The following is a 23,309-nucleotide window of genomic DNA, read 5'->3' as shown; positions in this document are numbered from 1 at the left end:
AGAAGATTGGTTACGGCGACGACGACCGCTGCGACTGCGGCGCGCAAGAAACAGTCACCCACGTGCTTGTGGACTGCCCAATGCTGGTGGAGCTGCGAAGAAACCTGAGGAGAGAAGTGGGGGACGCGTTTAATAGCGTATCGAGTCTGCTGGGAGGCTCAAAACAAGGTGAGAAAGGTAAACCAGACACCGTCTCGCGAGCCAGGACGGCCCAGGCCGTGCTGGACTTCGCTGAGGCGTCACACCGGTTTCGCAGTCGCGCGCCACGGGGGCAGCCTAACAATGGGAACGGCAATTAGGCCACGAGAGGCCTTGACGAGGCTCTAAGTTCGTTTTCAGGAAGTGGATCACTCTACATGTACATACAGAGATATATATCGTTGTGGTAGCCTGCATATCGCTTTTCATTGCGAGGGGTCAGGGTAAATGAAACACACACACACACACACACACACCCTGTAGCAAAATGAATTACTCAGAAATGTGTTGCGGTGAAACATGAGCATCAATGAGGTATTTACTTTCACCGGCTTTGGCAAAATCCTGTTGGGACCGGGTAACCTTTATTCCGAAAAACTGCATTCCACCGCCTCCACACTGAACGAGAGGCCATCAACTCAAGTGATGGGCGAGTACTATGGCTAAAAATGAGTACGAAAAGAATATATCGTTTAACAGCAGCTCGCAAAGAGCCGTTATGTTCTCTTTTTGTGGATTTCAGGCCTGCCTTTGAACATTAAGGACAGGTTTTGGACGAGTGCAAAAAAGGGTTAACTCACAGCGGTCGCCGATTCATCGCGGTCTCTTTATCGAGGTGGTTTTGCACGTACCTCAACAGTTGACATAACAGTTCATTTCTGAACACGGAAGATTCATACCATAGTGGGGTAATAACGTGGACGTGCTTGCCTTCGTGGGTAATTGGCGCCCCTAGAGCGAGTCAGGAGCTATTGGCAAACATGCATCTCTGGTGAAGGAGTCGTAATAGCGCCAACCTCATCTAACGTCGAGTCGGCAATCAACAGCCTCTTGTTGAGAGTCAACGCTTAAATTTGACAACCCGCAAATATATGATATTTGCGTTGATTCCCGACCAAATCTTGCGGCATATTTGAGCAGGATTTACAAATATGCTGTCACTTTCATCGTTGCCGCACGTAGTTGATGCCAACAAATAATCACTATCGTCTTTCTTTCCATGATGACCAGAGCATGTGCAAAGACCAACTACCTAATATTTTTAGTGGTACATTTAATCTTGCATTTAATCATGGAGATATCAATGTTTATGAGAACAGTACGATCTCGGTTTGATCAAGACGATTTCCGACCCCTAGCCATTCAAAAAGCCAAGTCTCCAGTTCACAATGGCCGCTGTTAAGTCGGTATCCTCTATGAGCCCCAGGAAATCGAAGAGACAAAAAAAATGCCGTCGCAAAGCAACTCTCATGAAGAAGGCGTCCGAGTACAGCAAGATGTGCGACGCGGATGTATGCGTAGGTATTCGTTTGCGAGAGACGGGTCAGGTACATATTTTGACAGCAGATGATTCTGGGTTTTGGGCTTTCCTTGCCTCACAACTGGTATGCCACGAGCTCCGCTATCCACAGAAGAGGCTGCTAATTCTTGAAGTGCGCCTACTACCCCAAGCCAAATTTTATAACTGTCCAAGATTTGGATAGGGTCAACAAAGGACTAGCCGTCACCTTCAAGTAGGATGTCAGCAAACATTCTGCGGGCGATCGCCACGTTTAGATTACACCGTCGCCTTGACTTCTAGTTTATAATTGCGATCGAGGGAGAGCAGAGCAGTGACTCGCAGAAACTATATTAAGTCCTTACTCATACTGTTTTTTCACCTAAAGTCGTAATTGCATGAGCGAACAAAATTGCTAGGTGGTCTTCAAAAAAGACAAGAAATCGAACATTTGCCCGGTTTCATGCTGATAGGTTTGCGGGGGTGTTGGAGATCAAGTAGGATGGGCAAAAGCCAAAAGTATCAATCTTATCTGACACTAACCGCCCTCAGCCCATCACATCCCACCGAAGATGTACAGTGTATATACAATGCGCATTTATTTACTTTCGTGTTCGACGAGCATCTTCATCATGTCTCCTGTGCCTTGATTAAGCGATCATTGATCAGTGAACGGACAAGTTTTACTAGTACGTAATTTCTCTAAACGCTCCAAAAACGCCATTTCTCCTAGGGCTGCTCGGATTTACCTTGCTGTCTGTCGTTGGGGAAACGAACCGAGTAAATACCTGTAGCGATGATAACAGCAAGGCAATACGATGCTTCGTAATACATAATTAACTTATTTGCCTCATATGTCATCAATTACTTATGTTTCCGGCGCAATGCATCAGTTGATTCTACTAGAATACAGTAGAAGTGATTGCCAGACCCACGTTACATAACTGTACCATATCGTTACAAAACGGTACACTGCACCGCCACATGCACATGCTTTCAGTATTAACGAGCCCCGTGTAATGTATTTGTATTGTCAGATGTTTGTTTTGTATTGTCTTCCTGATCTCTGAATCAACCTAAAGTCCATATCGCTAGTCATCTGCCGACTATGGAAAAAGACGCTCTGACATTCTCATTCCCTCAAATAATGACTGGCTCAGGAAAAGCTGTATTTTTCACCCAAGAAGTGGCATGTGTTCAGCGATTGAGGCGAAAGACAAGTGGGTATACTGCATGCACTCTATCGTAATCCGCCACTACGCGGTCCCAGTTATTGCGGTCGTAAAAGCATTCTGAACGAGCGTTCGTCAAGGCTATCCGAACGACAATCTACTAGCCAGCTTTAGGGGTCAGAGCTAAGATCTTTAATCACTGATCAGATATCTGAATCGTTGTCTGCGGTCGGCTACCCTTTCTTCTATTCATCAATTCAACGCCATTTCGAGGTTATCACTATTCTGCTCCAACTAAGATACCAGTTCAATTCATGACCTTGCGATATAGAAGTGAGCGAAGTGATTGAACGCTCAGCGGATGACCCCAAAAATCCACCCACCGCTCTCCCTCTCTTTTCACCACCCTCTCCTTTCACCACCCTCTCTTTTCACCACCCTATCTTTTCACTAACCCCCTTTTTTCATCAGCTCCTTTCACCACCCCTCTTGGAATATCCCGGTTTCTGAGATAATAATGAGGTTGGCATCACGTGCATACATGTATACCAATCTCTCAACTTAGTTATATCTTAGACACACGACCAATCCCTCTCAATAACATAAACGTTGAAGCATCACTTTATAAATAAGCAGGTGAAAGAGAGGGTGGTGAAAGAGAGGGTGGTGAAAGAGAGGGTGGTGAAAAGAGAAGGCGGTGAAAGAGAGGGTGGTAAAAGAGAGGGTGGTGAAAGAGAGGGGGTGAAAGCGAGAAGGGCGCAGAGGTGCTGACCACGATGTAAATAACAAGGACTTAATGTGGCAGAATCCTCAGGAATCTGAGTCATGCATCAGATTACACTCAAAATTGGCCCACGGTGGGCGAGGGGTGATTTTCTTGGCCTACAACAATTTCGAATCTAGATGTACGCGCTTGATTTTGACACTTTCAAGAGGCGTGTGGATACGGGGTACTGTGATGCTGACTGAAAACTGGATGGGACGATAGTTATTTATACAGTAACGACCAATATTGCCTTTCTCGTCGAGGAAAAAGAGCTGGATCGATGGGATGAAAGACAAGATGGTTTTGATTAGATGGCTATATAGGCCATTTGAAGACTATAGTACTGACTTTTACCAAAGCCCAGGTCCACATTTGTTCAAGTTCCATTAATTGAGAGATCTATCAGCACTCTATTCCTCTGCCGGCCATTATCTGAACGATGTGGGAGTGATCTAGTTCATGGGCGATCTCTAGCGCACTTTGGTCCTCCCCGTTCCTTCTCATAGGTTCAATGCTCTTAAACTCGAGTAGCTTTTTCACGAGGGAAAGATTGCCATTGCGAACCGCGGCAATGAGATAAGTATCTCCCTTTTGGTTGTTCTGGCAATTAATGTCAAGTCGACTGTCGCTCAAGAAAAGTTCAACTACCGACATTGAACGCGTTTGAATTGCCAGCCACAGAGGATCGTCTTCTTTTTCGTCATTTGCGTTGATCTGGATACCGTCTACCTGAAGCAGCATTTTCACTAACTCATAGGCGCCTTGGTACGCAGCAATTCCAAGAGGACTTTTTCTGTTTTCTCCTTGAATGTTTGGATTCACTCTGTGTAAATGTGTCGATGAAAGAATACAGGAGACCATCCGGACATTCGTGCGAAAACAGGCGATGTAGAGAGCTGTGGTTTGCCATCGTGGATTGGTGCTACCCCTGAAATTGATATCCACTCTACGGTCATTGAGAAACCGCTCGCTGATATCGTCACGCCCGAGGTGTACAGATAGCCAGAAGGCAGAGTTGCCTTGGTGGTCCCCGCAATTTGCATCAAAGCGTTCACTAGATAGGAGCAAATCGACTGCACCTAGCTGATTGTCACAAGTAGCAACATGTAATGCCGTGTACCCATACCGGTTTTTCGCGTAGAGATTGATGTTCCTGTGCTCTAGCAGTACTTTGATGACTTTGAGGTCACCGTAGCGCACTGCTCGTATCAACGGCGTTTCGTGATCCTGGTTAAGAACAATATTGACGTCTGCACCCAACTCCAGAAGAAGCTGCATGGCATTGGCGCTATCAGGAGCATTGGCGTGGACTGAAAAAAGTTCATCAAGACTTGGGCCGTTCTGGAGCATCTTGGATACAGACACAGTCGGTCGGGAATGCAGTAACATCCCCGCTATGATGCCGTCGATGAATTCACCCTGCATTAAAGCGACATGAATGGGCGTCACCCTTTCGCAGTCTGCCACAGTAGAGTCTGCGCCACACTTAATAAGAAATTCGACTTTCTTATAGTCACGCGTCTTAACATAGTACCATAGCATTGTTCGACCTTGAGTGTCCGATATATCGACCTTTGCATTCATGCATTCCAAAACATCCAAAAAACCCTCGACGCTTTCTTGAGAGAGAGCATCCGAAAAGCGAGTGCGTAATTCCTCGATGCTAGACTGAGCGAAAAGTCAGTGCTGTTATCCCACGATCTACTCTGCGCGATGTAATTTACCATTGAGAGATTTTGTGTGGCTATTTGAGACGTGAAAACAATCAGAGTCGAAGTGAGAGGAGCGGTTGAGGATAACCTATGAGAAAAGAACAGGCCGCAGCTATATTTATACCACGTCCCGATGGCAAGGATTAATCATACAAAAGTTATATCGACGTAAAGAGCCGTATTCAATCTTCACTTCCTCGATGGGATACCACTTGCATTCCAGTAACAATAATAAGCATTGAAGCTTCGAGGATCTCGATCATGTTCACTCAGGACATTCTCGACCTTGCACTCAAATGACAAGCCCTCGAAGTGTCTCTAGCGACAAATTCTCCTACGCGCACCATGCTCCTAGGGCGAAAGAGCTGCCTTCCAGGAGCAAAAAAACATGGCAAAGCTATGCAAAACTTCTGTCTCCTGGGTACAAGAGGTCCCTAGGAGATACGTTGTGGCTCCATTCTGGAGCGATCCGCGACCTCTACCGATTCTCCATCCTATTTGGGCGAATTGAGGCAAATTACCTAATGATAGGTTGAAATATTTCGTGACCTTATTGTCGATAACAGTTTCGCCGATGAACTGTTGATGGTATGCAGAGCTTGACCGGGCTGTTGCCTCGATGGCTGACCGGGCATTTTTATTCATAGGGATCAACATTGCAAACTGGCCAGTGCTATCTAGAGCTTCCGGGGTATTTGGCTCGGTTGTTGCCTCTCGTGAGCGAGGCGAAGAGGGGGGGATTCGATTGTGGACATTGCTTCATTTGTCAAGATAACATTCGCGATGATAGAGGAAGCTAAAGACAGAGACACGCATTTTAAATATCTTGTACGTAGACGCCAACAGGAATAGATGAAACGCCGGTCCGTGATCAGGGCGCTCTTCAATGTTGACTGACGAATGACCATCACCCCTGTGCCGCGCGCTAGTCCACTCACGTGACCAATAGCTGAACGGCTGGGCCGTCCCAAGTTTGATCGCATAGACCCTTGATACAGTAGTGTCACCACGTATCCTTTTGAAGATGGAGGACCAGTCTTTAGGCTTTCTCCATAGTCTCGATGCGTGTCTCGTGCGTAATTCAAATAGGACGAAGAGAAAGAGCCGGCTTCGATCCTATTTTGCTGGTCACCACGAGTTTCAAGGCCAATACCGTGAACCTTCGTCTTCCCCGGACGTGCCCGATTCTTCCCGCCTACCATCCTCAGCGCCATGTTTATTCCCCGATAGACGTCGCCTTCCCTTTTCCAATGTTCACCATGATACCACAATCACCGGGCCCGCTAAGAGACGTATTCCGGCTGCTGAAGTGCGCAGCCACGCCTTTAAGAGACGACATAGGCTGTTGACGGAGAAAGAGAACCCAAATAGTATGTATGGCAAACTACATACACCTTCTTCAACAGTTCTGAGGAAATATGCTAAGCTAACTCAGAAGACAAATCCACTCAACTGAACCCCTTGTCACCTTGTTTCCCTGACGAAGAAATCGGCGATGTGCCTTCACTTACGAAAGATACTGCAAGTTCTTACTGGCGAGGCGGTCGCTGCTTGAGAAATACGCCTGCTCGCCAAAAACGGGCCGCTGAAGAGCCATTTCATAAGATTGAGCGTCATTCTGCGGCTCGGCTTCGCAAGTCTGGGGTCTCAGCTTCAAATATCCCCCGTGGAGTTGTACGAACTATTTCCTTTCGTGATGAAGCGCTTTCTAAACTACAAAGCTGTTCAGATACAACCTCCACGTCGAGTTTGCCCCGAAATCCAGAAAGGAGCGGACCACCCCCAGGACAAGGAGGTAGTAGACCGAAATGAAATTTCTTGTCGTGAAATATTACCCCATGTTGCCTCTTCGAGCTCATAATATAGGAAAGCGCATGAGCGTTCTAGCTTACAGCAAGGGCGTGGCCCGTGGAGACAAAACAGAAGCGACATCTTTTGCCACCGGTCGCTCAACTGAAACATAAGATAGGATGTGCCGGCGTGCTGATCAGACGGTGAAACAGCCAATATGTGTTCAGGAAACAAGGTACGAGGCATCTGACATTGTTTTGCATTTTTGCATAATCAGTCCTGATAAATAGTCGCTTACCGATATTACCTCCCAGCTCGAAGGATATATTGGTTTTGAAGATTGAATCACAGTCAAGTAAGCGCCGACGTAGACGAGAACGCCCTCTCTCGTCGCGCCTCGCAACCGGTGACGGGGGCTAAGAGGCTCGTTCACATCTTTGATTTGCGTATTGATCGGAACGCTTACTGCTTGGCCGTCATGCTGCGATATATTCGGCGTTCTTGGTGAGCCAACCTTGCCTAGATATTTGAATCCTCGGTAATCAGAGGGTAATCAGAGTACCTTGGAATTAATGTGATGAGCCAGCCGCCGTGATAACGAAGTCTGGTGAGCTGGCCAGGTAACACCGTTGACCAAACTTATTCAGGGTTCAGAAACTGGACCGAATTCATCTATGTATTGGCAATCCCGTGTAGTTAAGCGAGCAATCATCGCTTCGGCATGTATTTTGGAAGCAGTGACTGAAAGTCAGCACAGGGTGACGCACGAAAGACCAAAGCGTGTTGGTGCCTGAGGCACCAGTTAGCTCTTACGCAAGGAGTGAGTAAACTGGTAAACATCCAGACACGCAATGCCTCTCTCCTGAAGGGTGCCCACGACTTAAATTGTGACGCAATTGTCCCAGTCAATTGACTTACCCTAAGCGCATAGTTCCTTGGTCTGAAGTCCCTCACCTCCAAGATAATGTCCGGCGCAAATTCGACCGCACCGCTGCCTTTATCTCGCATCTACCTTTCGGAAACCTTCTGATACCTAAAGAAATTGGGTCGCTACGACTACCCAGAATAGGCCGATCTATTCGGAGAGTTTACGGCGGATAACTATGTCGAAAAAGTCATTCAGGCTGTGCTAGACGATAAACCGCATCAGAGGAGACCTTCGCCGAGCTGAAGGCTTACCTCGGACAGAATTTTGAGCGTCGTTGAAGGAGTAAACGGAGGTGTTTGTTGGCCGAGTTGATCGAGTAGTTGGTGAAACCGACCGTTGAAAGAGTCGTTGCTGGTGGCTGTTGACTCGTGCTGTAAACGGGAGCTGTTGGAGAAAGTCGTTGAAGAAAGTCGTTGAAGAAAGTCGTTGAAAATTGACCAAATAAACGGTGAAAGACATAGCTGAAGGGAATCGTTGAAGAATACCAGTCTAATGATAATCGGATAAACGCTTGGATCATTGAAGGTATTGAGAGTCGCCGGAGGTTTGATAAAATATCACCCAAGCGAAAAATAATTCCAGAAAATCGTTGAAGCATCCACGGTACAAGCTAAAGCAATCGTTGAAGGATTGAATTCGTTGAAAAAATCTATTCACTTTCGAAATTCAATGTACAAGCGCGTTGAATGAAATTTTCGGAAATGCTTATCCATACCATTCCCAGGCAGTCGTCGAGGGGAGCGCAAAAGTAAGCATTTGAGGGCATTCATCGTGAAAATCGTTGAAGCCGATCGTTGAAAGACGTTGTTAGGGCCTTACACTTCTCCGCGTCTTTCTTTCCACCAGACTTGAAGATTCCGTCTGATCCTCACGAGGTAAGAAACAAATCTGGAGATCTTTTCTGCTTCGCTGGTGCGGTTTATAATGTTCCCTAGACACAGCACGATTTGTTTTCTTCGATTATCTCAGGTCTCGGCAAGGCCCACTTGAGAATTTTCCTAGTAAGACCTGTAAAGTAGTGCCGAATCAGAATATAGCCTGCATCACTAATTCGTTGGTCAGCTGGAGATGAGAAGCATAGAAATGCCGTACGAGAAAATTACAGAGAAGAGCAAGGGCAAACTGAAAATAATCTTTTGCTGTATCGAGAAATGACCAGTTTTTTGACATTTGGCTTCTCTTTTACCTCTGGAGGAAGTTATAGAACAAAGCTTGCCCGTAGATCCGGTTGAAGAGATAACAGGGCGACTAGCCTGGATTAAAAGTTCGGCTGGTCCTACTATATGCATAACGGACAGCCAGGCATGTCGAAGCATAGAATACTGACTAAAGTTTGTCCAATCTGAAGACACTCAATTATAAAAAATAGCTTGAGAGTCTTTCTCCTCATTTTGATCTATCCCCCAGAATTCCTTCCACCTGGCATTTAAAACAACACAACAAATGTGGATTCGTGTCGTGATATATTGAATTGTAAATGTTCCCCATCGGCGTCAGTACGTTTTGTGCAGATAAATTTAGCTTGTCAGAAGCTCTCCAGCTCCATATGAGCAGAAATGGCTTCATTTGTATTGATGAATTCTTTGTACCTGTGCTGCAGCAAGTGAGTCATGAGTTGTAATGCCGTCTTCGTCTCACATGAGCCCTCTGAAAATGCAGGATCAAGATAGTTAGCAATCATTTCAAGATATCTGATCGTAATTTCGATCACTTCGGTGCTGATCGCCTGCTTTTTGAAAGATCCCGACGAGAGACATTCCTTTCTCACGCCCACATACGTGCGATCATTTGAGGGCGAAGAAGAATGGTTGAAATCTGCGCTCAAGTCTGCAGCCCCTGTTTGCGTACAGAATTTCCAGCAGTGAGCAGAGCCCTTTCTTCCCTTTTCGCAGGCCTCAGGTGCATCGCAGTCCTCTAGGGTATATTTCATTGTCTTTGAATCCTCTGGACTCATGACGGTGGGGGCGACCGACGTGGCTTCAGAAGCAGTATCGGACGGTGGCTGCTGCCGATCACATCCGTCGGAACTTTCGTGAGTAGCGGGATGAGTGATATTCTCGAAATTAAATATGGTTCTAGGTTGGGGATTCTCTTAGACAGACAAATTTAGCGAAACGTCGTCTAGAAGAAAGTGGAAAGAATTACCAGCGGAATATCGTAGGCTACGGTTCCCAGCCTTTCCGTGGGCTGAAATCATGGTGAATGAAATAGAACCCTTCTGGTCTCTTGAAGAATCAGCTGTGTTAGTTTCGTGTTCCTTGTGGCCTTGGAGAATACATGTACCGGCTAATAAACGTTGTAGTATTCCAGATGAAAGAAAGTGAATTGAGAGGCTGTCAATTTATTTCACGAGAATGAGCAGCATAGTGTCCTTTAAATACGTCTGACGGGAAGGACAAATTTATCATGTAGTGCATCTTTTAGTAGACATCATTCAATTGAAAGGGCCCTCAGTTTAGTGTAAATACTTGATCCACCTGTCATGTTGCTATTCCTAGACCCTCAGCTTTTTTGAGGGGCTCATTGTCTTGAATTTCCTACGAGCCTTAGCCAAAAAAGATTAGCCATATAATGAGTGTTTGGCAAGGTCTGTAAATTTTATCTCTATTTGAAACTTTGACAGATACGAAGAGCATCTTTCTGACAAAAGTCGTTGAAGTCGCTGGTTGAAAGACATCATTAAAGAATAGACACCTCAGTAAAGGCTTTAGCTACTTCGGCATTCGTGAATTAGTTGGCTTGAATGACTTTTACGTTTCATTGCTGAACTATTTCCATGAACCTAAAGTTTCAAGGCTTTTCTAAATTATCGGTTCGACTATCTTTTTTCGCAATTGCAGCCATAATCTCAACGGTTGGCTCAAATCGATTCCGCCCGGCTTCCTCATTGCTCTTCTCAACCAATCATCGATCCATAATTTCCACAGGCATTTTGCGGATGAAAACCGGATGGTGAAAGCAGTTGGTGAAAGCGGGGAATGAAAGCAGGTGGTGAAAAAGAGAGATTGCCGGCTACCCGGTAAATGAGGTAGGGACTAATGCTCTGAAAACTCTTGATCTGCTGCTTCCGCACCCCATCGAAAACAGACCTGAATCATGATTAATTGTTGACTTTCCTTCTTTTGAATTTCGAATGGGTGAGGAAAGTGTGAGCTACGCAGCCGTGCAGTCGAGACCATAGAAGCCGAGCGTCAAAATGGAATATTCGCCAGCTACCATTTGGCCTCTTGGCCGCCGTTTAATCTGTAACATTAATCGACAGAAATGGATGCGCCTAGCCATTTTTCTTGGAATGCTTCTCACATTTGCACTCACTTTTTGTGGACTACGGACGGCATCATCAACAGTTCTATTTGGAGAAGTGATTGGAAGCACCGATTCACCCGCAACAGGTCTCGCACAGGCTCAGTCTATTTGCGCAGAATTCGATCCTCAAAATTCGCTGGAGAAGCTACAGAAGAGCTCTAAGGAAGAAAACACTTTCAGTAATATGGAAGTCGAGGAGCTTTCATGCTCTATTATACACCACAATATGACTCTTACGGCGCAGCTTGACTGCTCTTCGACCATCGACTCTCGTTACGATCATTTGCGCCTTTCATCTACGCTGAAATAGACGTAACGAGATGCCTTGCGGGACCTTTCGATACGGGCGGCCTACTAATAATTCTTCAAGAGCCGCTCCAAAAGCACCTATGGAGTGAAGGCGCTAACGCAGTAATATCGAGCTGTCCTACGTTAGACGCTCTGAGAGAAGGAGTATTAATTGGCTCAAATGGTTCCTTCAGTCTGCTACATCATATTTCAATCCTCGATATAAGACCATTTATCTCTAAGCAGGCAAATTATAGCCTCACAGAGGATTGCTTTGTTGAAAGTCTGGCGGAGAGAGAGATTGGTCGACTGCGTCTATCGGCTCAGGCTCTTCTTCGAATTCGGGGAGAAAGAACTGTTCCGCATCGTCCCAGCTATCGTATTGTTCATTCGGTCTTTGTAGAGTAACGCGATCGGCGGTGATTTGATCTTTACCGGAGGTAACTCGGTCGAGGAAGCGAACAGCCTCACGGGCATTGATGGCGATTTGCGATCCCGCCCGCTTTAAGGCATGAAGCCGCTCGAGGGCTGGTGGAGAAGATATTCAGTCAGCAAGGTCCCAGGCGGTTGAGGCTAGGGCGGGCAAAGGCTTTGCTCCCTTCAAAGAAATAGTGCGATATCAATGCAGACGGAAATAACTTACTGTAAAGAGGGACAATAAGATCGATGGCTCCGTTGGTGGTCCATTTCTTGATCTCGCTGATGTTGGTGGTCAAAGCCGTTTCATCCACGGCGCAGTGAAACACCTTGCGTCCAGTCGACATGGCGGGGATGAGCGAGTGTGAGGAAGTATCAAAGTAGAGGGCAAGGATGCCCTATACTGAGGGGGTGAAGTTGTTGACAGCCGCAACAACTGGATGAAGGAGGGAGTCAGCAGAGGTTGGAGGTTGGAGGTTGGAGTGTGCCGGTCCAGCCAGTCAGTGGGAATGTGGGGGCAAGGCGGGCGGGTTGAGTGTTGGTGAAGTTGGAAATAATATACTATGTTATGCGCTGGGTGGTATAGAAATACTCACTGGAAGAAGCTATACAAATTATTATCTGCATCTGCAGCATCTTCAAGGGGCGACAGTAAAAGTCGAGGAGAAACTTGGAAAAGTTGAAAAGTTGCAAGTTGCAAAGAAGACGATTGTATGGCTGACTAAGCATATTAGAGAAGAGAAGATGCAACAAAGTGAAAAGTTGAGTTGTGCTAGTTGGACCACCCTAATTTGAACAAGTATGTGTATTTGAATTAGACGAATAACTTATATCTCTCCTATAGTATAGCCTAAGTACCAACTATAAAAGACAGTATACATATACTATATAGCTAATATGATTTCTATTATACTACTACCTAGTAGTGGTATCTAAAGACATAGTATGTATCTAAAGATATAGTATGTCTTCCATGGTACGGCTCGGAGCAGAAGTAAGAGTACTGTCTGTTATGAAGTCTACCTAAGAAAAAAAATACATTATTTTATCTAATGTAAATACATCGATCTCAGCCCTAGGCAAGTGTATATTGTTTGGAAGGATCTTGAGTCGAATAAACACCACTCGTCTGACTTTTTGCCTTGAGAACCTTCTCAATTGAAATTGGAGCCGATGGGTTATCGAGCTCCCACGCGACAGGAGAAAAGAGGCTTCGATGAGTTTTGCCCTCCTGGATGCCCGCAAGCTCTGGTGTGAGAACCATGGCACCAACATCCATTTTTGAATAGAAAATGGCCTGGTATTTGGCTTTATCAGGTGAACTTTGTGTTTTTCTTCCGGTATCCGATTCTCTATACCCGAGTGAAATCGTGCCGCTCTGCGTTATGGCAATAAGTAGACGATGGGATTCTTGACGGTTCATGATACAGTGTTTATCAAAGTGCGCTCTCTTCTGTTCCCATGTATGCTTCGTGGAGTTGAATTCCAAATGTTCGAAAAAATGGAGACTTGACCAAACTAGCCCGGCTACGGTGTTGAAGCCGTGTTTGACCAAATAGGTCAGAATTTCCCATATCTTATTCTTCCTCTGTTCCATTGGGAAGTTCGTGGTAAGCTGTTTGATATGGGAAAGATCTAGCTGTGCTCCAATCTTCCAGATCCACCCAGAAAGACGCAGACCCCGCTTACTCAAGATGGGTCGAACGAGTCGAGGCGGATTTCCACCCCACTCTTGCAGATTAAAACCGCTGTAAAGTGCCGAGCGAATAGACTCTTTCCTATGGGGCCCCCAAGAGTAGCCCAAACGCTGTGAGGGACGAATGTTGCGATGGCAGGTAACCAGGGACAAATCTCCATTCATAATACAGAGTAAAAAGAGACAGACACTCAGACTGATTTGATGCTCTTCAGCTTCAATTGTGTTAATCCGTTGAGGATAATCGCACAGATTCGCTAGAATTGCTGGTCGATCTGAGGCACGACTGTTGTACCGCCTCTCGAGAAATTGCAAGGCCGTGACTCCATCGTATGTGAAATCCTTCTTCTTTTGGGGGCAGACATCAAGTAATTTGGATAAGACTTTATTAAGATCTTGATGATGCCTTAGGAGGTTTGCATCATGTTTTTGTAAGCACTTCATCTTGACATTCGTCAGAAGCGTATGAGCCGGCCAAGCCAAGTCGTCAAGCTCTATCTCGATTTCTCCCGGCATCTTCCCCATGAGTCTATCGTTCTTTTTCAGATCGGGCTTATGCCGTATTAAGATCGACATACCATGTTTACTCCCAGAAGCGATGGCTTCTTGGAAGGTCCAGGCACGTGTAAACCAGTCATCATTTGCCAGGATAGTCAAGACGTCCAAAAAGTCACCTTGTTCTTTGTTTAAATCCACAGCAATGGTCAAGAATTGCTCTAAAGCGTTTATCTGCCCCTGAGTTTGGATGATAGACGTCAGAAGGGCCACTGGTCGCATGGACTTTTCGTACACAAGGTCCATTGCTTGGATACCGAGTTCTTTATCTTTTCGCGAATCTTCTCCCTCGTTCTGATTGATACACTCTTGGTCGATCCAAATGCATTTCATGTTATGGGCCAGGGCGAAATTGATCCCACGTTGCAACACGACTGCTGGGGCTTTGGCCTTTTTTGTCTCTTTACCCCGAGAATGAACATATACAGTTCCTTCGAGTTCTTCTTTTGTGTAGTTATTGCTACCCTTACGGTTCCAGCAATATGATATTGCGACGTAGTGCGGTGGCACCGGGAAGCTCTTAGAAGCTGCCAGTGCTAGATTTGTGACCTGTGAGTTTTTGTTGGGTGGTTGTGGCGGTGGCCTCGCATTCTTGTTGGACCGGAAAGGATTCATGGATTTCAAGCCTTTGGAGACATCTTGGACTTGAATATCGGTGTTATCGCGAGTCTGATCGTTTAATGGATACAGAAGTCGAAGATTTCTTGCCCACCCCCGAGAGGCTTCTCGACTTTGTGGAGACTTTATCAATTTCTCTAGACATGTCCTGAATGCATCGTCTGAATGAACGACACTTTCAAATGGTTGCCCGGTGTCGAATTTCATTTCGTGCTTTGCTTCGTCGTTTTTCCCTTTCTGCGAAAACATTATGCTCTTCGGAAATGATGTTTGTATAGCTCGGGCAGGAATTTGGAATGGTCAATGGGAGAACATATGCGGGCTTACTTCTATTATTTATAGGTTCTGAATGAATCAGTGTTGGGTCCAGGGCACCTTCAAGTTGTCTGCTGGGTGCGGGGTTAGGCTGTTTCAGCCTCAAATAAACACACCCGGGTGCTTTTGAGTCACACTTGTGACAGCAGGATTTCCAGTGATTGGGTGACGCTAGTCGACAAATACACCGCCACGTTAGAATCTGCAAGGCTGATTACCTATTGGGGTTTCATAGCGTTTAGAGTGGGACTTTCAGAATCCTTCCCCCTCAGCTAAGCCCATATGAGCATTTTGATTAGCGAAGGCCCTCATGCGCAGCACAGCCTTGTCCGATGATGATAGCGAATAATGAGTCTACAATGAAGCAAGATGCGTAATAATAGATGAATTATCGCTAGGCAAAAAAACGGACAGGGGAAAAGAAGGAAGAGAGAGAGAGAGCGAGCCTCGATCAAACATGCCCTGTATACAACCGGGTCACCTGACCATCCCAACAGATGACCCCGCTGGCCAAGGCGTAGACCTCCTACACACACCCACACTCAACAAACACGCAAGATCAGCAACCCTTATGCATCGCGCGGGAATCGCGACAATAGACTTTTTACAAAATCACGAAAATCTATTTCTAATTCTCACTGGAGCGGGAATACGTCAAATGGCTGCCGCCGAATCCTCCCAGTTCTGGAGCTTTGATGTCAGTGCGCTTATGGTCTTGATAGGAGAGGGAGAAGAACAAAAGTATCGATTAGCGAGACGTTCATTTCTCGAATCAGTGGTCGCTGCTCCTGTTTCAGGCTTGCAGGCTTACCTTCGCTCATATGAATTTCTGTTGGATCTTGGCTCTTTCGAATACTTCTCCCCATACGGGTGTAAGAAGGCGCCTCTGCGAAATATGAAACTTGAAAACGCGATCAAAAAAGAGAAGCTTCTCGAAGACCAGCAATATACTTGTTTTCGAATACCTGCGTCTATAAAAGCGAGCCAGGATAGCTCCCGATCATCTAAAGACAAATATCTCCTTTGGTGTTGGGTACTCACTACCTGGATTGTCTTTGTGGGAATAATCATATTCTGCGTCCTAGCTCCATGGACCACCTGGATTGGATTGACGATATGTTTAGCTCTGTATACGTGGTCCCTTATTCTACGGCTGATTGAATGGGCCATGGTCATCCCAGCTTTTAGAGGGGCCTCTGACATCTCCGACGCGAGTGCCGTGGATGCAATTTTTATCCTTGGTCGAGACTCATCAGGGTTTGTCTTGGAAGGCAGCCGTCAGGATATCAAGAATTGGACCAGCCGTGGTCTGGTATATCGTGACTGTCTCTGGTCATTAATCCCTCTGCGGTACTGCCAGTGGTTCACCAGGATAGGAACAATGGCGCTTCTGCTGTTCATCTTCATCACCATTCCTAATGGGTCCACTACTGACCAAGTCGCGTTCATCGTGTTGAACATCCTCGGTCAGCTCAACACGCTTGTTGGGCTTCGGTTGAATGCTCGTTCTTGCATATCCCGTCTGGAAGTCGCACAGCATGATGTTAATGTTAGAACCCGAACCAATCTTTATGGATCGCTCATCCGAAAGTTTAAAGATGTTCCGGACCAAACTTGGATCGACAAGGCAAATTTGACTCCAGACACTCCCTTGTGGGTGAAATGGAAGGAGGAAATAATCAAGGACATCAAGAAAGATCCTAAACAACTGTACAACGAGCTTTGTAAAGATCAATCTAAATAGAGAAAACCTGGTGTGTGCACGGAGCAGTCAGAGCTAGAATAATTTATCCATGTAGGTAATGAACTAAAGAAATTACAGTACAAATTAACAGACACGGATTGGCGCAAGGTCGACTACCTTGTCCAGTTGATAATGCCATTCATCCAGTTCACTACGGCCCTGTTGGTCTCGAAAGAGGCAACGGTCCACAAGGTCTGTTTCGTGTTCAAGATACTAATGGACCATCTCGACGAGTCAACCCAAATATTGAGAAGAAAATCAACTCCGTGGAAGCGCAAACTACTTGAGGCATCGCTTATCATGAAGATGGAATTTGGAGAAATATACGAAAAGACATTCAAAAGCTTTGGGGTCATGTATGGCCCTGGAACTCTCGTTGCTCCCCAATATAAGGTGTCCGCATTCGACGAGGCCACATCATCGCAAGGTTTGGGCGGTCCCGAGCGCTACATCGAGTATCTGAGGATCTTTCACCTACAGTACCGACCGCAAATGCCCACGAGCTTGTCTTGTGTGAATGGACTGTCGTGTTCCCCGCAATTGTTAGGGCTTGACCGGCTTTTGCACCCACTAGCTGGTCTGGCGGGTGGCTCAAGGAGTGGACAAGATGAAATTGATCAATATCTCCGCGAAGGTCTGAACAATCCCTCCGAATGTTTTCTGTTGACTACTGACACACAACAGGGGTCGTTAATATCTCTCCCAGCGCGTACTGGAAAGACCATCAACGCGAACGGCCTGTTCTCACTCGACTGGCTCGAGATCTACTCTCCATTCCGGCTACAGGAGCTGGCGCGGAACGACTTTTCACCGTTGCACAAAATATATATCATACTCGTGCGGGATCTCTGGATGAGTGGACTATGCGAGACCTGGTGATGTACGCGTACTCAGAGGGATCCGAATCAGGGAAGCAATTGATTAGCCGAGTGGGACGTGACACGGCAAGTGATGAAGAATGGGAGGAGTTCGAAGAAGAGGCAGAAAGGCCTGAACCGATCAGCGACGACGAGTGGAGTTCAGGCGAGATGAGTGTTGACGAGCGCTCGGAGGATGACGGAAATAACCAGGCAGCCACAGTGGTACTGGAAAGCCCACCGACAGATGATCTGGAGCAGGGTCGGGCGGATAAAGGCGAAGACTCATTCCTGTCTCCGCCTGTCACGTGGCTCATCAATAGCATCCGAAGAAAATTCTTAGGCGGAACGACAGTGACCCAGTAGCGTGCGTCACCGATTTCGTCCAGTCTGAATCTGCTACAATTAACCAACCTGCCTCGCCTGTGAGAGCAGTGCGCGCGCACAACCAAGTCATTATCCTTTATTCAAAAGCCGCACCGCCTTCCAGGAGGAAAAGCCGGGTCAATCCATTATGTGAGAACTGCATATGGAAGATCCTCCAATTCACACTTCTGAAATTTAGTACTGCTAGAGTTATTGGGGTTTATGACAGAGTTGCGTTGCGATGCGATTGGCCATCACCATTCCCACCACAGACCATCACAGATGCACCCTAATTGTAGTCTAATACCAAAAAAAAAGCAGGGAATTGAGTTGGGTAGCATTAACCTGCCGCCCTCAGTCAGATCCGACATTTCGGTTCTGGCACGTGAGAAAACGCGACTGTCTCAAGCAGAATCATGCACGGAGATTGATAAAGTCTCTGATATACTTGTAACTCTTCGAATGTTCATAGCTATGTTCATTTGCCCTGACTACCATATAGGCTAGATACATAGCGCTGGTAAAAATCGTTGTTTTGATAGATCAACAAACACCAGACCACCAACAATCGGTGCTGGAATCCTCGGTGCCGGGCTGTGACCAATGAACAACCCAGCTGTCAATTCAAATGCTCGAGGAGCCTAATATCTGCCTTTGGTCACAAACTGGTGCTGATAGACCAGTCTAGTTGCCGTTCACGTCAAATCCCAGGGAAATGGGGCAGGCCATTGTCTGGTACGCGGCGCTTGAGATTCATGTCTGTGGTTCCAGTTAGTGTAGCGTTCCTCCTGCCTGTTCCAGGCTTCCCTCAGTTTGCTTTCTGCCACATTCTTACTGCCACACAAACGAGTAAAGTCATCTCTCGGAATCCAGGAACAATCTCCTTCAAGTAATCCCTTATCTGCCGTCACGATATTTCTCCACTTGATTTTAACCCAGACGCTTCTTCGTAGCTTATAGACTCGGTCTGGGAATTTTCTCTCTTCGAATGCAACTCCGCAAATCCCGAGAACGTTATCTTTTGAATACCGCCAATGCTTTCCGCGGTCGTTGGAATCCCTCAGTTGAGTGATTCGAACGTCAAAATTGGGAGGATTTCTTCCATCGTTGATATCATGGCCGTCTGCATACTTTGCGCTGAACTTGGCCGCGAAGTCCGGACCGTACCGGAATATAAATATCGGTGATCGCCGAAAAGTCCCAAAGCCGTCCACGATCCCACCATTGTCAGTACTGGCCTCACAGTGCATGATAGGGCTTAAATCAGCGAGAATATCCGGTTCCCTAGACGCAAGGTCACTGGCGATACTTGGGTTTGAATGACGTCGGGACAATGACATGCTTGCTTCAACCGGTCCATGTGTGGTTGGTCTGGTATGCCCGTTTCTTTCTGCATCGTACGAATCGTCTTCTAGGATACCGGCGTATTGGCCGTCTGCGCCAAATCTGAGGAGAACACCCACAAGCTCTTTCTTTTCGTTGACTGCAAGCCAAAGTGCTCTGTTCAGTTGCACTTGGGTAGCATGGGGGCATATGCGCTGCAACAATGCCTCCTTCGTTCGGCTTTCACCAATCACTATACATTCCAAGACCGAGAGGTTGAAACTGTTTGTGGCTCGTATGTCCGCCCCGCGATCAACCAGGCAGTGGACGACCTCGTCTCGTCCGAGATGACACGCGTTCATGAGCGGAGTATACCCTAGGCGATCTGTATCGTTGATTCTAGCTCCAGCGCTAACAAGAATATTCACAATAGTCGAAGACGAGGTCGTAATAGCATAGTCGAGTGGAGTGTTTTGAACGTCGTCGGGCCGATTGACAAATTCCACCCGATCAAACTCAGCCATGTTTTGAGCTATAGTTCCAATTTCCTGGATCAGAGTGTGAAAACTTTTGAGGACAGAGATGTGCAAAACTGTCATGTGGAGAATGTTCGTGTCGAATAGTGCGTGAGGGCTTTTCCGCAAATACCGACAAGCCACCTCTTCAAATCCAAGCCCAACACAACTGTGCACAGCCGGCTGATCATATCTAGCTGATTCTAGGATGAGATCTCGAAGCTGCTCTTTGGGCCAATGGCTATCTTCAAATAACTCCACAAGTGTCCCGAGATCTCTCAATATTGGCTGTTCGGATCTGGCGCAGATCGGGACGATGATTCGAAGCCATTTCTTTGGCCACGTTTTCTCGAACAATGTAACAAGATGGCCAAGGCTTTGTAGTGATGTTCTTGCCTTGCTTTCGATGAAGCCGATCAGAGCCTGAAACAGATCCCATCGACAAAATGCGAATGACACCAAATCCTCCGTAGATAAATAATCTAGGACATCATATAGCAACTCGGTGGGGAGCTCAAGTATCTTTGCTGGGGAATGAGTGCCATAGAGTCGCTCAGATTTGACATGGTCCTGGCTTTGGACAATCTGCTGGTTTTGTTTATGAACGCTCTGTATCCGGTGCTGTTTGGTGTCTGGCGTAGGTGATATCAGTTTGCGGGTACCCATCCCGCAGCCGACTTAGAGGTCACAAAGTATCGAATCGATAGTCGCAGGAGGTGAGGCTATTGGAGAGGCTTCTGACAATATCTGCAAGTCCTCGCCAGTGGTGATGGAAGAGTCTTAAGCATATATACCGTCTGCGGTTCTCACTGGATCTTGCGAACGATTGATCTTCTGGCCATCTATCTGCCCCAGAAAAATGGCCATCCGTAAAATGCATGATATTGTGGAAGCCTTATCATTGCTAGAAACATCCGGCAGGTCTCGCCTCAACTTCTCAACGCGCCAATGGTCATAATTTGATGTAACTAGACAACGTTTCACTATTTTCATGCGGTCCAAAAGCATTCGATAATAGCGGGCACGACTCTTGAGCACCACTAATGTCAAGTGCGGCGATAACTGTCCGCCACTTTACCCGCGCTGAGGCAGACGCAGAATTCAGACCATGCTAGAACTTGGATATCGAACCGGTCAGGTTGTTCATCGGGCTTGATACCCACGCTGGAAAACGAATGAAGGGATGATCACCTCCCTCCTCTTTTACCTTACCATTGAGTTTGAATCCGGTGTGCCAACCCTCAGTAACTCGTTAAATCTGAATACTTAAATACCTACCTCGCGGAGGCAAAATCAATAACGATTTAAATTGACGATATCCATCACCTATGCAATTTGCGTTGCTAAACAGGCCTTTTCTAGCACATCTGAGGGATGTGCACCTTCAACACTCGCTATACGAAGAGGAAGATCCCAACGTCTTTAAAATCCTCCATCTTTCCACTTCCTTGATGAGCAAATAACCTCTTTTCTCTCTTCATATCTCCTTCTCGGAGTGCCTGCGATCACTATGACAATTCCTTCTCGCTCCTTGACCATCATTGACGGTGAATTTCAACGCCTAAAAGGCATCAAAGAGATATGCTTTGATGAAGACATTATGGCATTTCTTCAAGATGCACAAGCAACACTCAAATACAAAGGGATATACAACCTGCGAGGACCTTTTAAAAGGTCTCTCATTCACTATGCTGCAATGGGTGACTGTGCCGAGCTCCTTCTTTATCTCCTCCAAGATGGGACAGCCAAAGATGACCTCGATCAGAACAAGCGGACGCCTCTCTCCTGGGCCGCGCAATACAGTGCATTGCGTGCGGTGAAACTTTTGCTGGACAATGGGGTGGAGATTAACTCCATGGACGATATGTATACATCACCGTTGTCGTGGCTGATAGAAGCGGGTAGGGGCCCAAATCAAGCAGCCACAATAGATTATCTGAGAAGGAATGGCGCAACGAAGAGAGGTGCTACGCGGGCTTTGATCAAGAGGATGATCATTCAAGTGTTCCCCGGGCGTTCTATAGTACAGCTTTAGCTTCTCGCCTTCTGCCTTAGGAAATGGATCGTTCCTTGTTTACGAGTATATTGGAACCACGAAGGAAATGAAAATCCTTAGAAGCACCAGCGAAGTGATAATATGAGAACTCGCAATCCATTTATGAATGAGATAGCAAACCCCACGAGGCTCTAGAAGGCACGTCACGGTAGAATATTAAGCAGTGCATAGTATTGACTACTATCTCTGTACAGTAGCCCATTCGAAACGCATTGGGAAAGTCTAGTGTATGCTTGATTCAAGACAAGAGGGATGGAATTCTTATAGCCTTTACCATTGTGGTCCAGCCCAGGAAATAGGCTGGCGGTCAAGTTGCATAACACCCTACCTCAGAGAAGCTTTGGCATAGTCTATCAGACACGGAGTCATCTCCAGGACATATGTCATTCTATCTATTATATGATAAGCTAGCTTGACTTTACAGTATAGCCTAGAAAGAATAAATAATGAATATGTCGTCTCATCCTGTTTTCAAGCAACGCTCAGGGGCTTTGCCATACGAGATAAAATTTGCAAGACCTAGTTCTAGTTGATGCACTCACGCAAATTGTCGACGCAAACGACCATGAACTCAAAGTCTTCTAGTAGACAGTTTGGGGTCAAACATACCAGTTTCTTTACGGGCTAAAGTGGAAACTAGCACATGTATCCCTTGCCCTACTATCTTGGACTGCCATGCAAGAATAGGATGTTTACTAATAGAATACATACGGATGTTCCAAACATTCCGCGCAAATCTGCATTGTTGCTTTTTATTTCCACTTCAAAAATACTGAACTCAAATAAAAAAAGAAAGCAAGAGTGTCTGTGAAACCCGCCTTCCACAACTATGACCCTTATCTGATGGCCGTCATAGTAGAGCACAATATCAGCTGGCTCTATGTCATCGGGAGCCTTAGATGTGCGGGCGAACGTGTCGGATTAAGTGAGTATAATGCAAAACCCAGACCCAGGCGAACTTGATGCCTCTCAATTTCCCTTCTGTCGCGCCTCTCTCTCTTAGGTACGCCTCAGTGTCCTCCTGCTTTCCAATTTCAGGGTTGCCGGTGTGAATCAGCCATGTCAACGGTGCGCCGCCCTCGTAATCTAATGCGTTGACGTTTGCTCCTTGCTCCAGTAGAATTTTCACAACAGCCAATGAGCCATACTCAGCAGCCCAGGAGAGTGGTGTCCGCCCCCACTGATCTCGAGAATCAACATTTGGCTTGCTTTGTAGGAGATGTTGAAGGAGGTTTGTACAGTTCCCCATGGCAGCGTAATGAAGGAGAGATCTCTTGTAATAATCCCGTTGCTTGAAACGTCCTCGTTCCTGAATCGATGAATGAGCCTTTTCGACAAAGGCCACAAGCTTTGCATTGAGGGAAATCCTCTTGATGTTTTTTAGGCGGTCAAACTCGGGGCCAATGT

At 46.4% G+C, this 23,309-nt stretch overlaps 5 protein-coding genes across 5 annotated transcripts; 1 reads left to right on the top strand and 4 right to left on the bottom strand.

Moving 5' to 3' along the window:
- Positions 1–1,367: 1,367 nt before the first annotated feature.
- N7506_003236 (uncharacterized protein) lies at positions 1,368–1,716 on the top strand (the record flags this gene model as incomplete). The annotated part of the gene is made up of 2 exons (XM_056952531.1): positions 1,368–1,583; positions 1,633–1,716. The coding sequence occupies 2 exons, from the start codon at positions 1,368–1,370 to the stop codon at positions 1,714–1,716; spliced, it is 300 nt and encodes a 99-aa protein (XP_056814223.1).
- Positions 1,717–3,817: 2,101 nt separating this feature from the next.
- On the bottom strand, positions 3,818–4,957 carry N7506_003235 (ankyrin repeat domain-containing protein; the record flags this gene model as incomplete). The annotated part of the gene is made up of 1 exon (XM_056952530.1): positions 3,818–4,957. The coding sequence occupies one exon, from the start codon at positions 4,955–4,957 to the stop codon at positions 3,818–3,820; it is 1,140 nt and encodes a 379-aa protein (XP_056814222.1).
- A 6,742-nt stretch (positions 4,958–11,699) lies between these two features.
- N7506_003234 (uncharacterized protein) lies at positions 11,700–12,204 on the bottom strand (the record flags this gene model as incomplete). The annotated part of the gene is made up of 2 exons (XM_056952529.1): positions 11,700–11,968; positions 12,084–12,204. 2 exons carry the CDS (start codon positions 12,202–12,204, stop codon positions 11,700–11,702), a joined length of 390 nt encoding a protein of 129 aa, XP_056814221.1.
- Positions 12,205–12,932: 728 nt separating this feature from the next.
- Positions 12,933–14,975, bottom strand: N7506_003233 (uncharacterized protein; the record flags this gene model as incomplete). The annotated part of the gene is made up of 1 exon (XM_056952528.1): positions 12,933–14,975. One exon carries the CDS (start codon positions 14,973–14,975, stop codon positions 12,933–12,935), a length of 2,043 nt encoding a protein of 680 aa, XP_056814220.1.
- A 1,402-nt stretch (positions 14,976–16,377) lies between these two features.
- On the bottom strand, positions 16,378–16,581 carry N7506_003232 (uncharacterized protein; the record flags this gene model as incomplete). The annotated part of the gene is made up of 1 exon (XM_056952527.1): positions 16,378–16,581. One exon carries the CDS (start codon positions 16,579–16,581, stop codon positions 16,378–16,380), a length of 204 nt encoding a protein of 67 aa, XP_056814219.1.
- Positions 16,582–23,309: the final 6,728 nt, after the last annotated feature.

Source organism: Penicillium brevicompactum (assembly GCF_028827555.1).
Source record: "Penicillium brevicompactum strain IBT 35665 chromosome Unknown utg000002l_segment0_segment0, whole genome shotgun sequence".
NCBI classification, from domain to species: Eukaryota; Fungi; Ascomycota; class Eurotiomycetes; order Eurotiales; family Aspergillaceae; genus Penicillium; species Penicillium brevicompactum.
The sequence above is the reverse complement of the archived record's forward strand: the minus strand, read 5'-3'. Positions and strand labels throughout refer to the sequence as shown.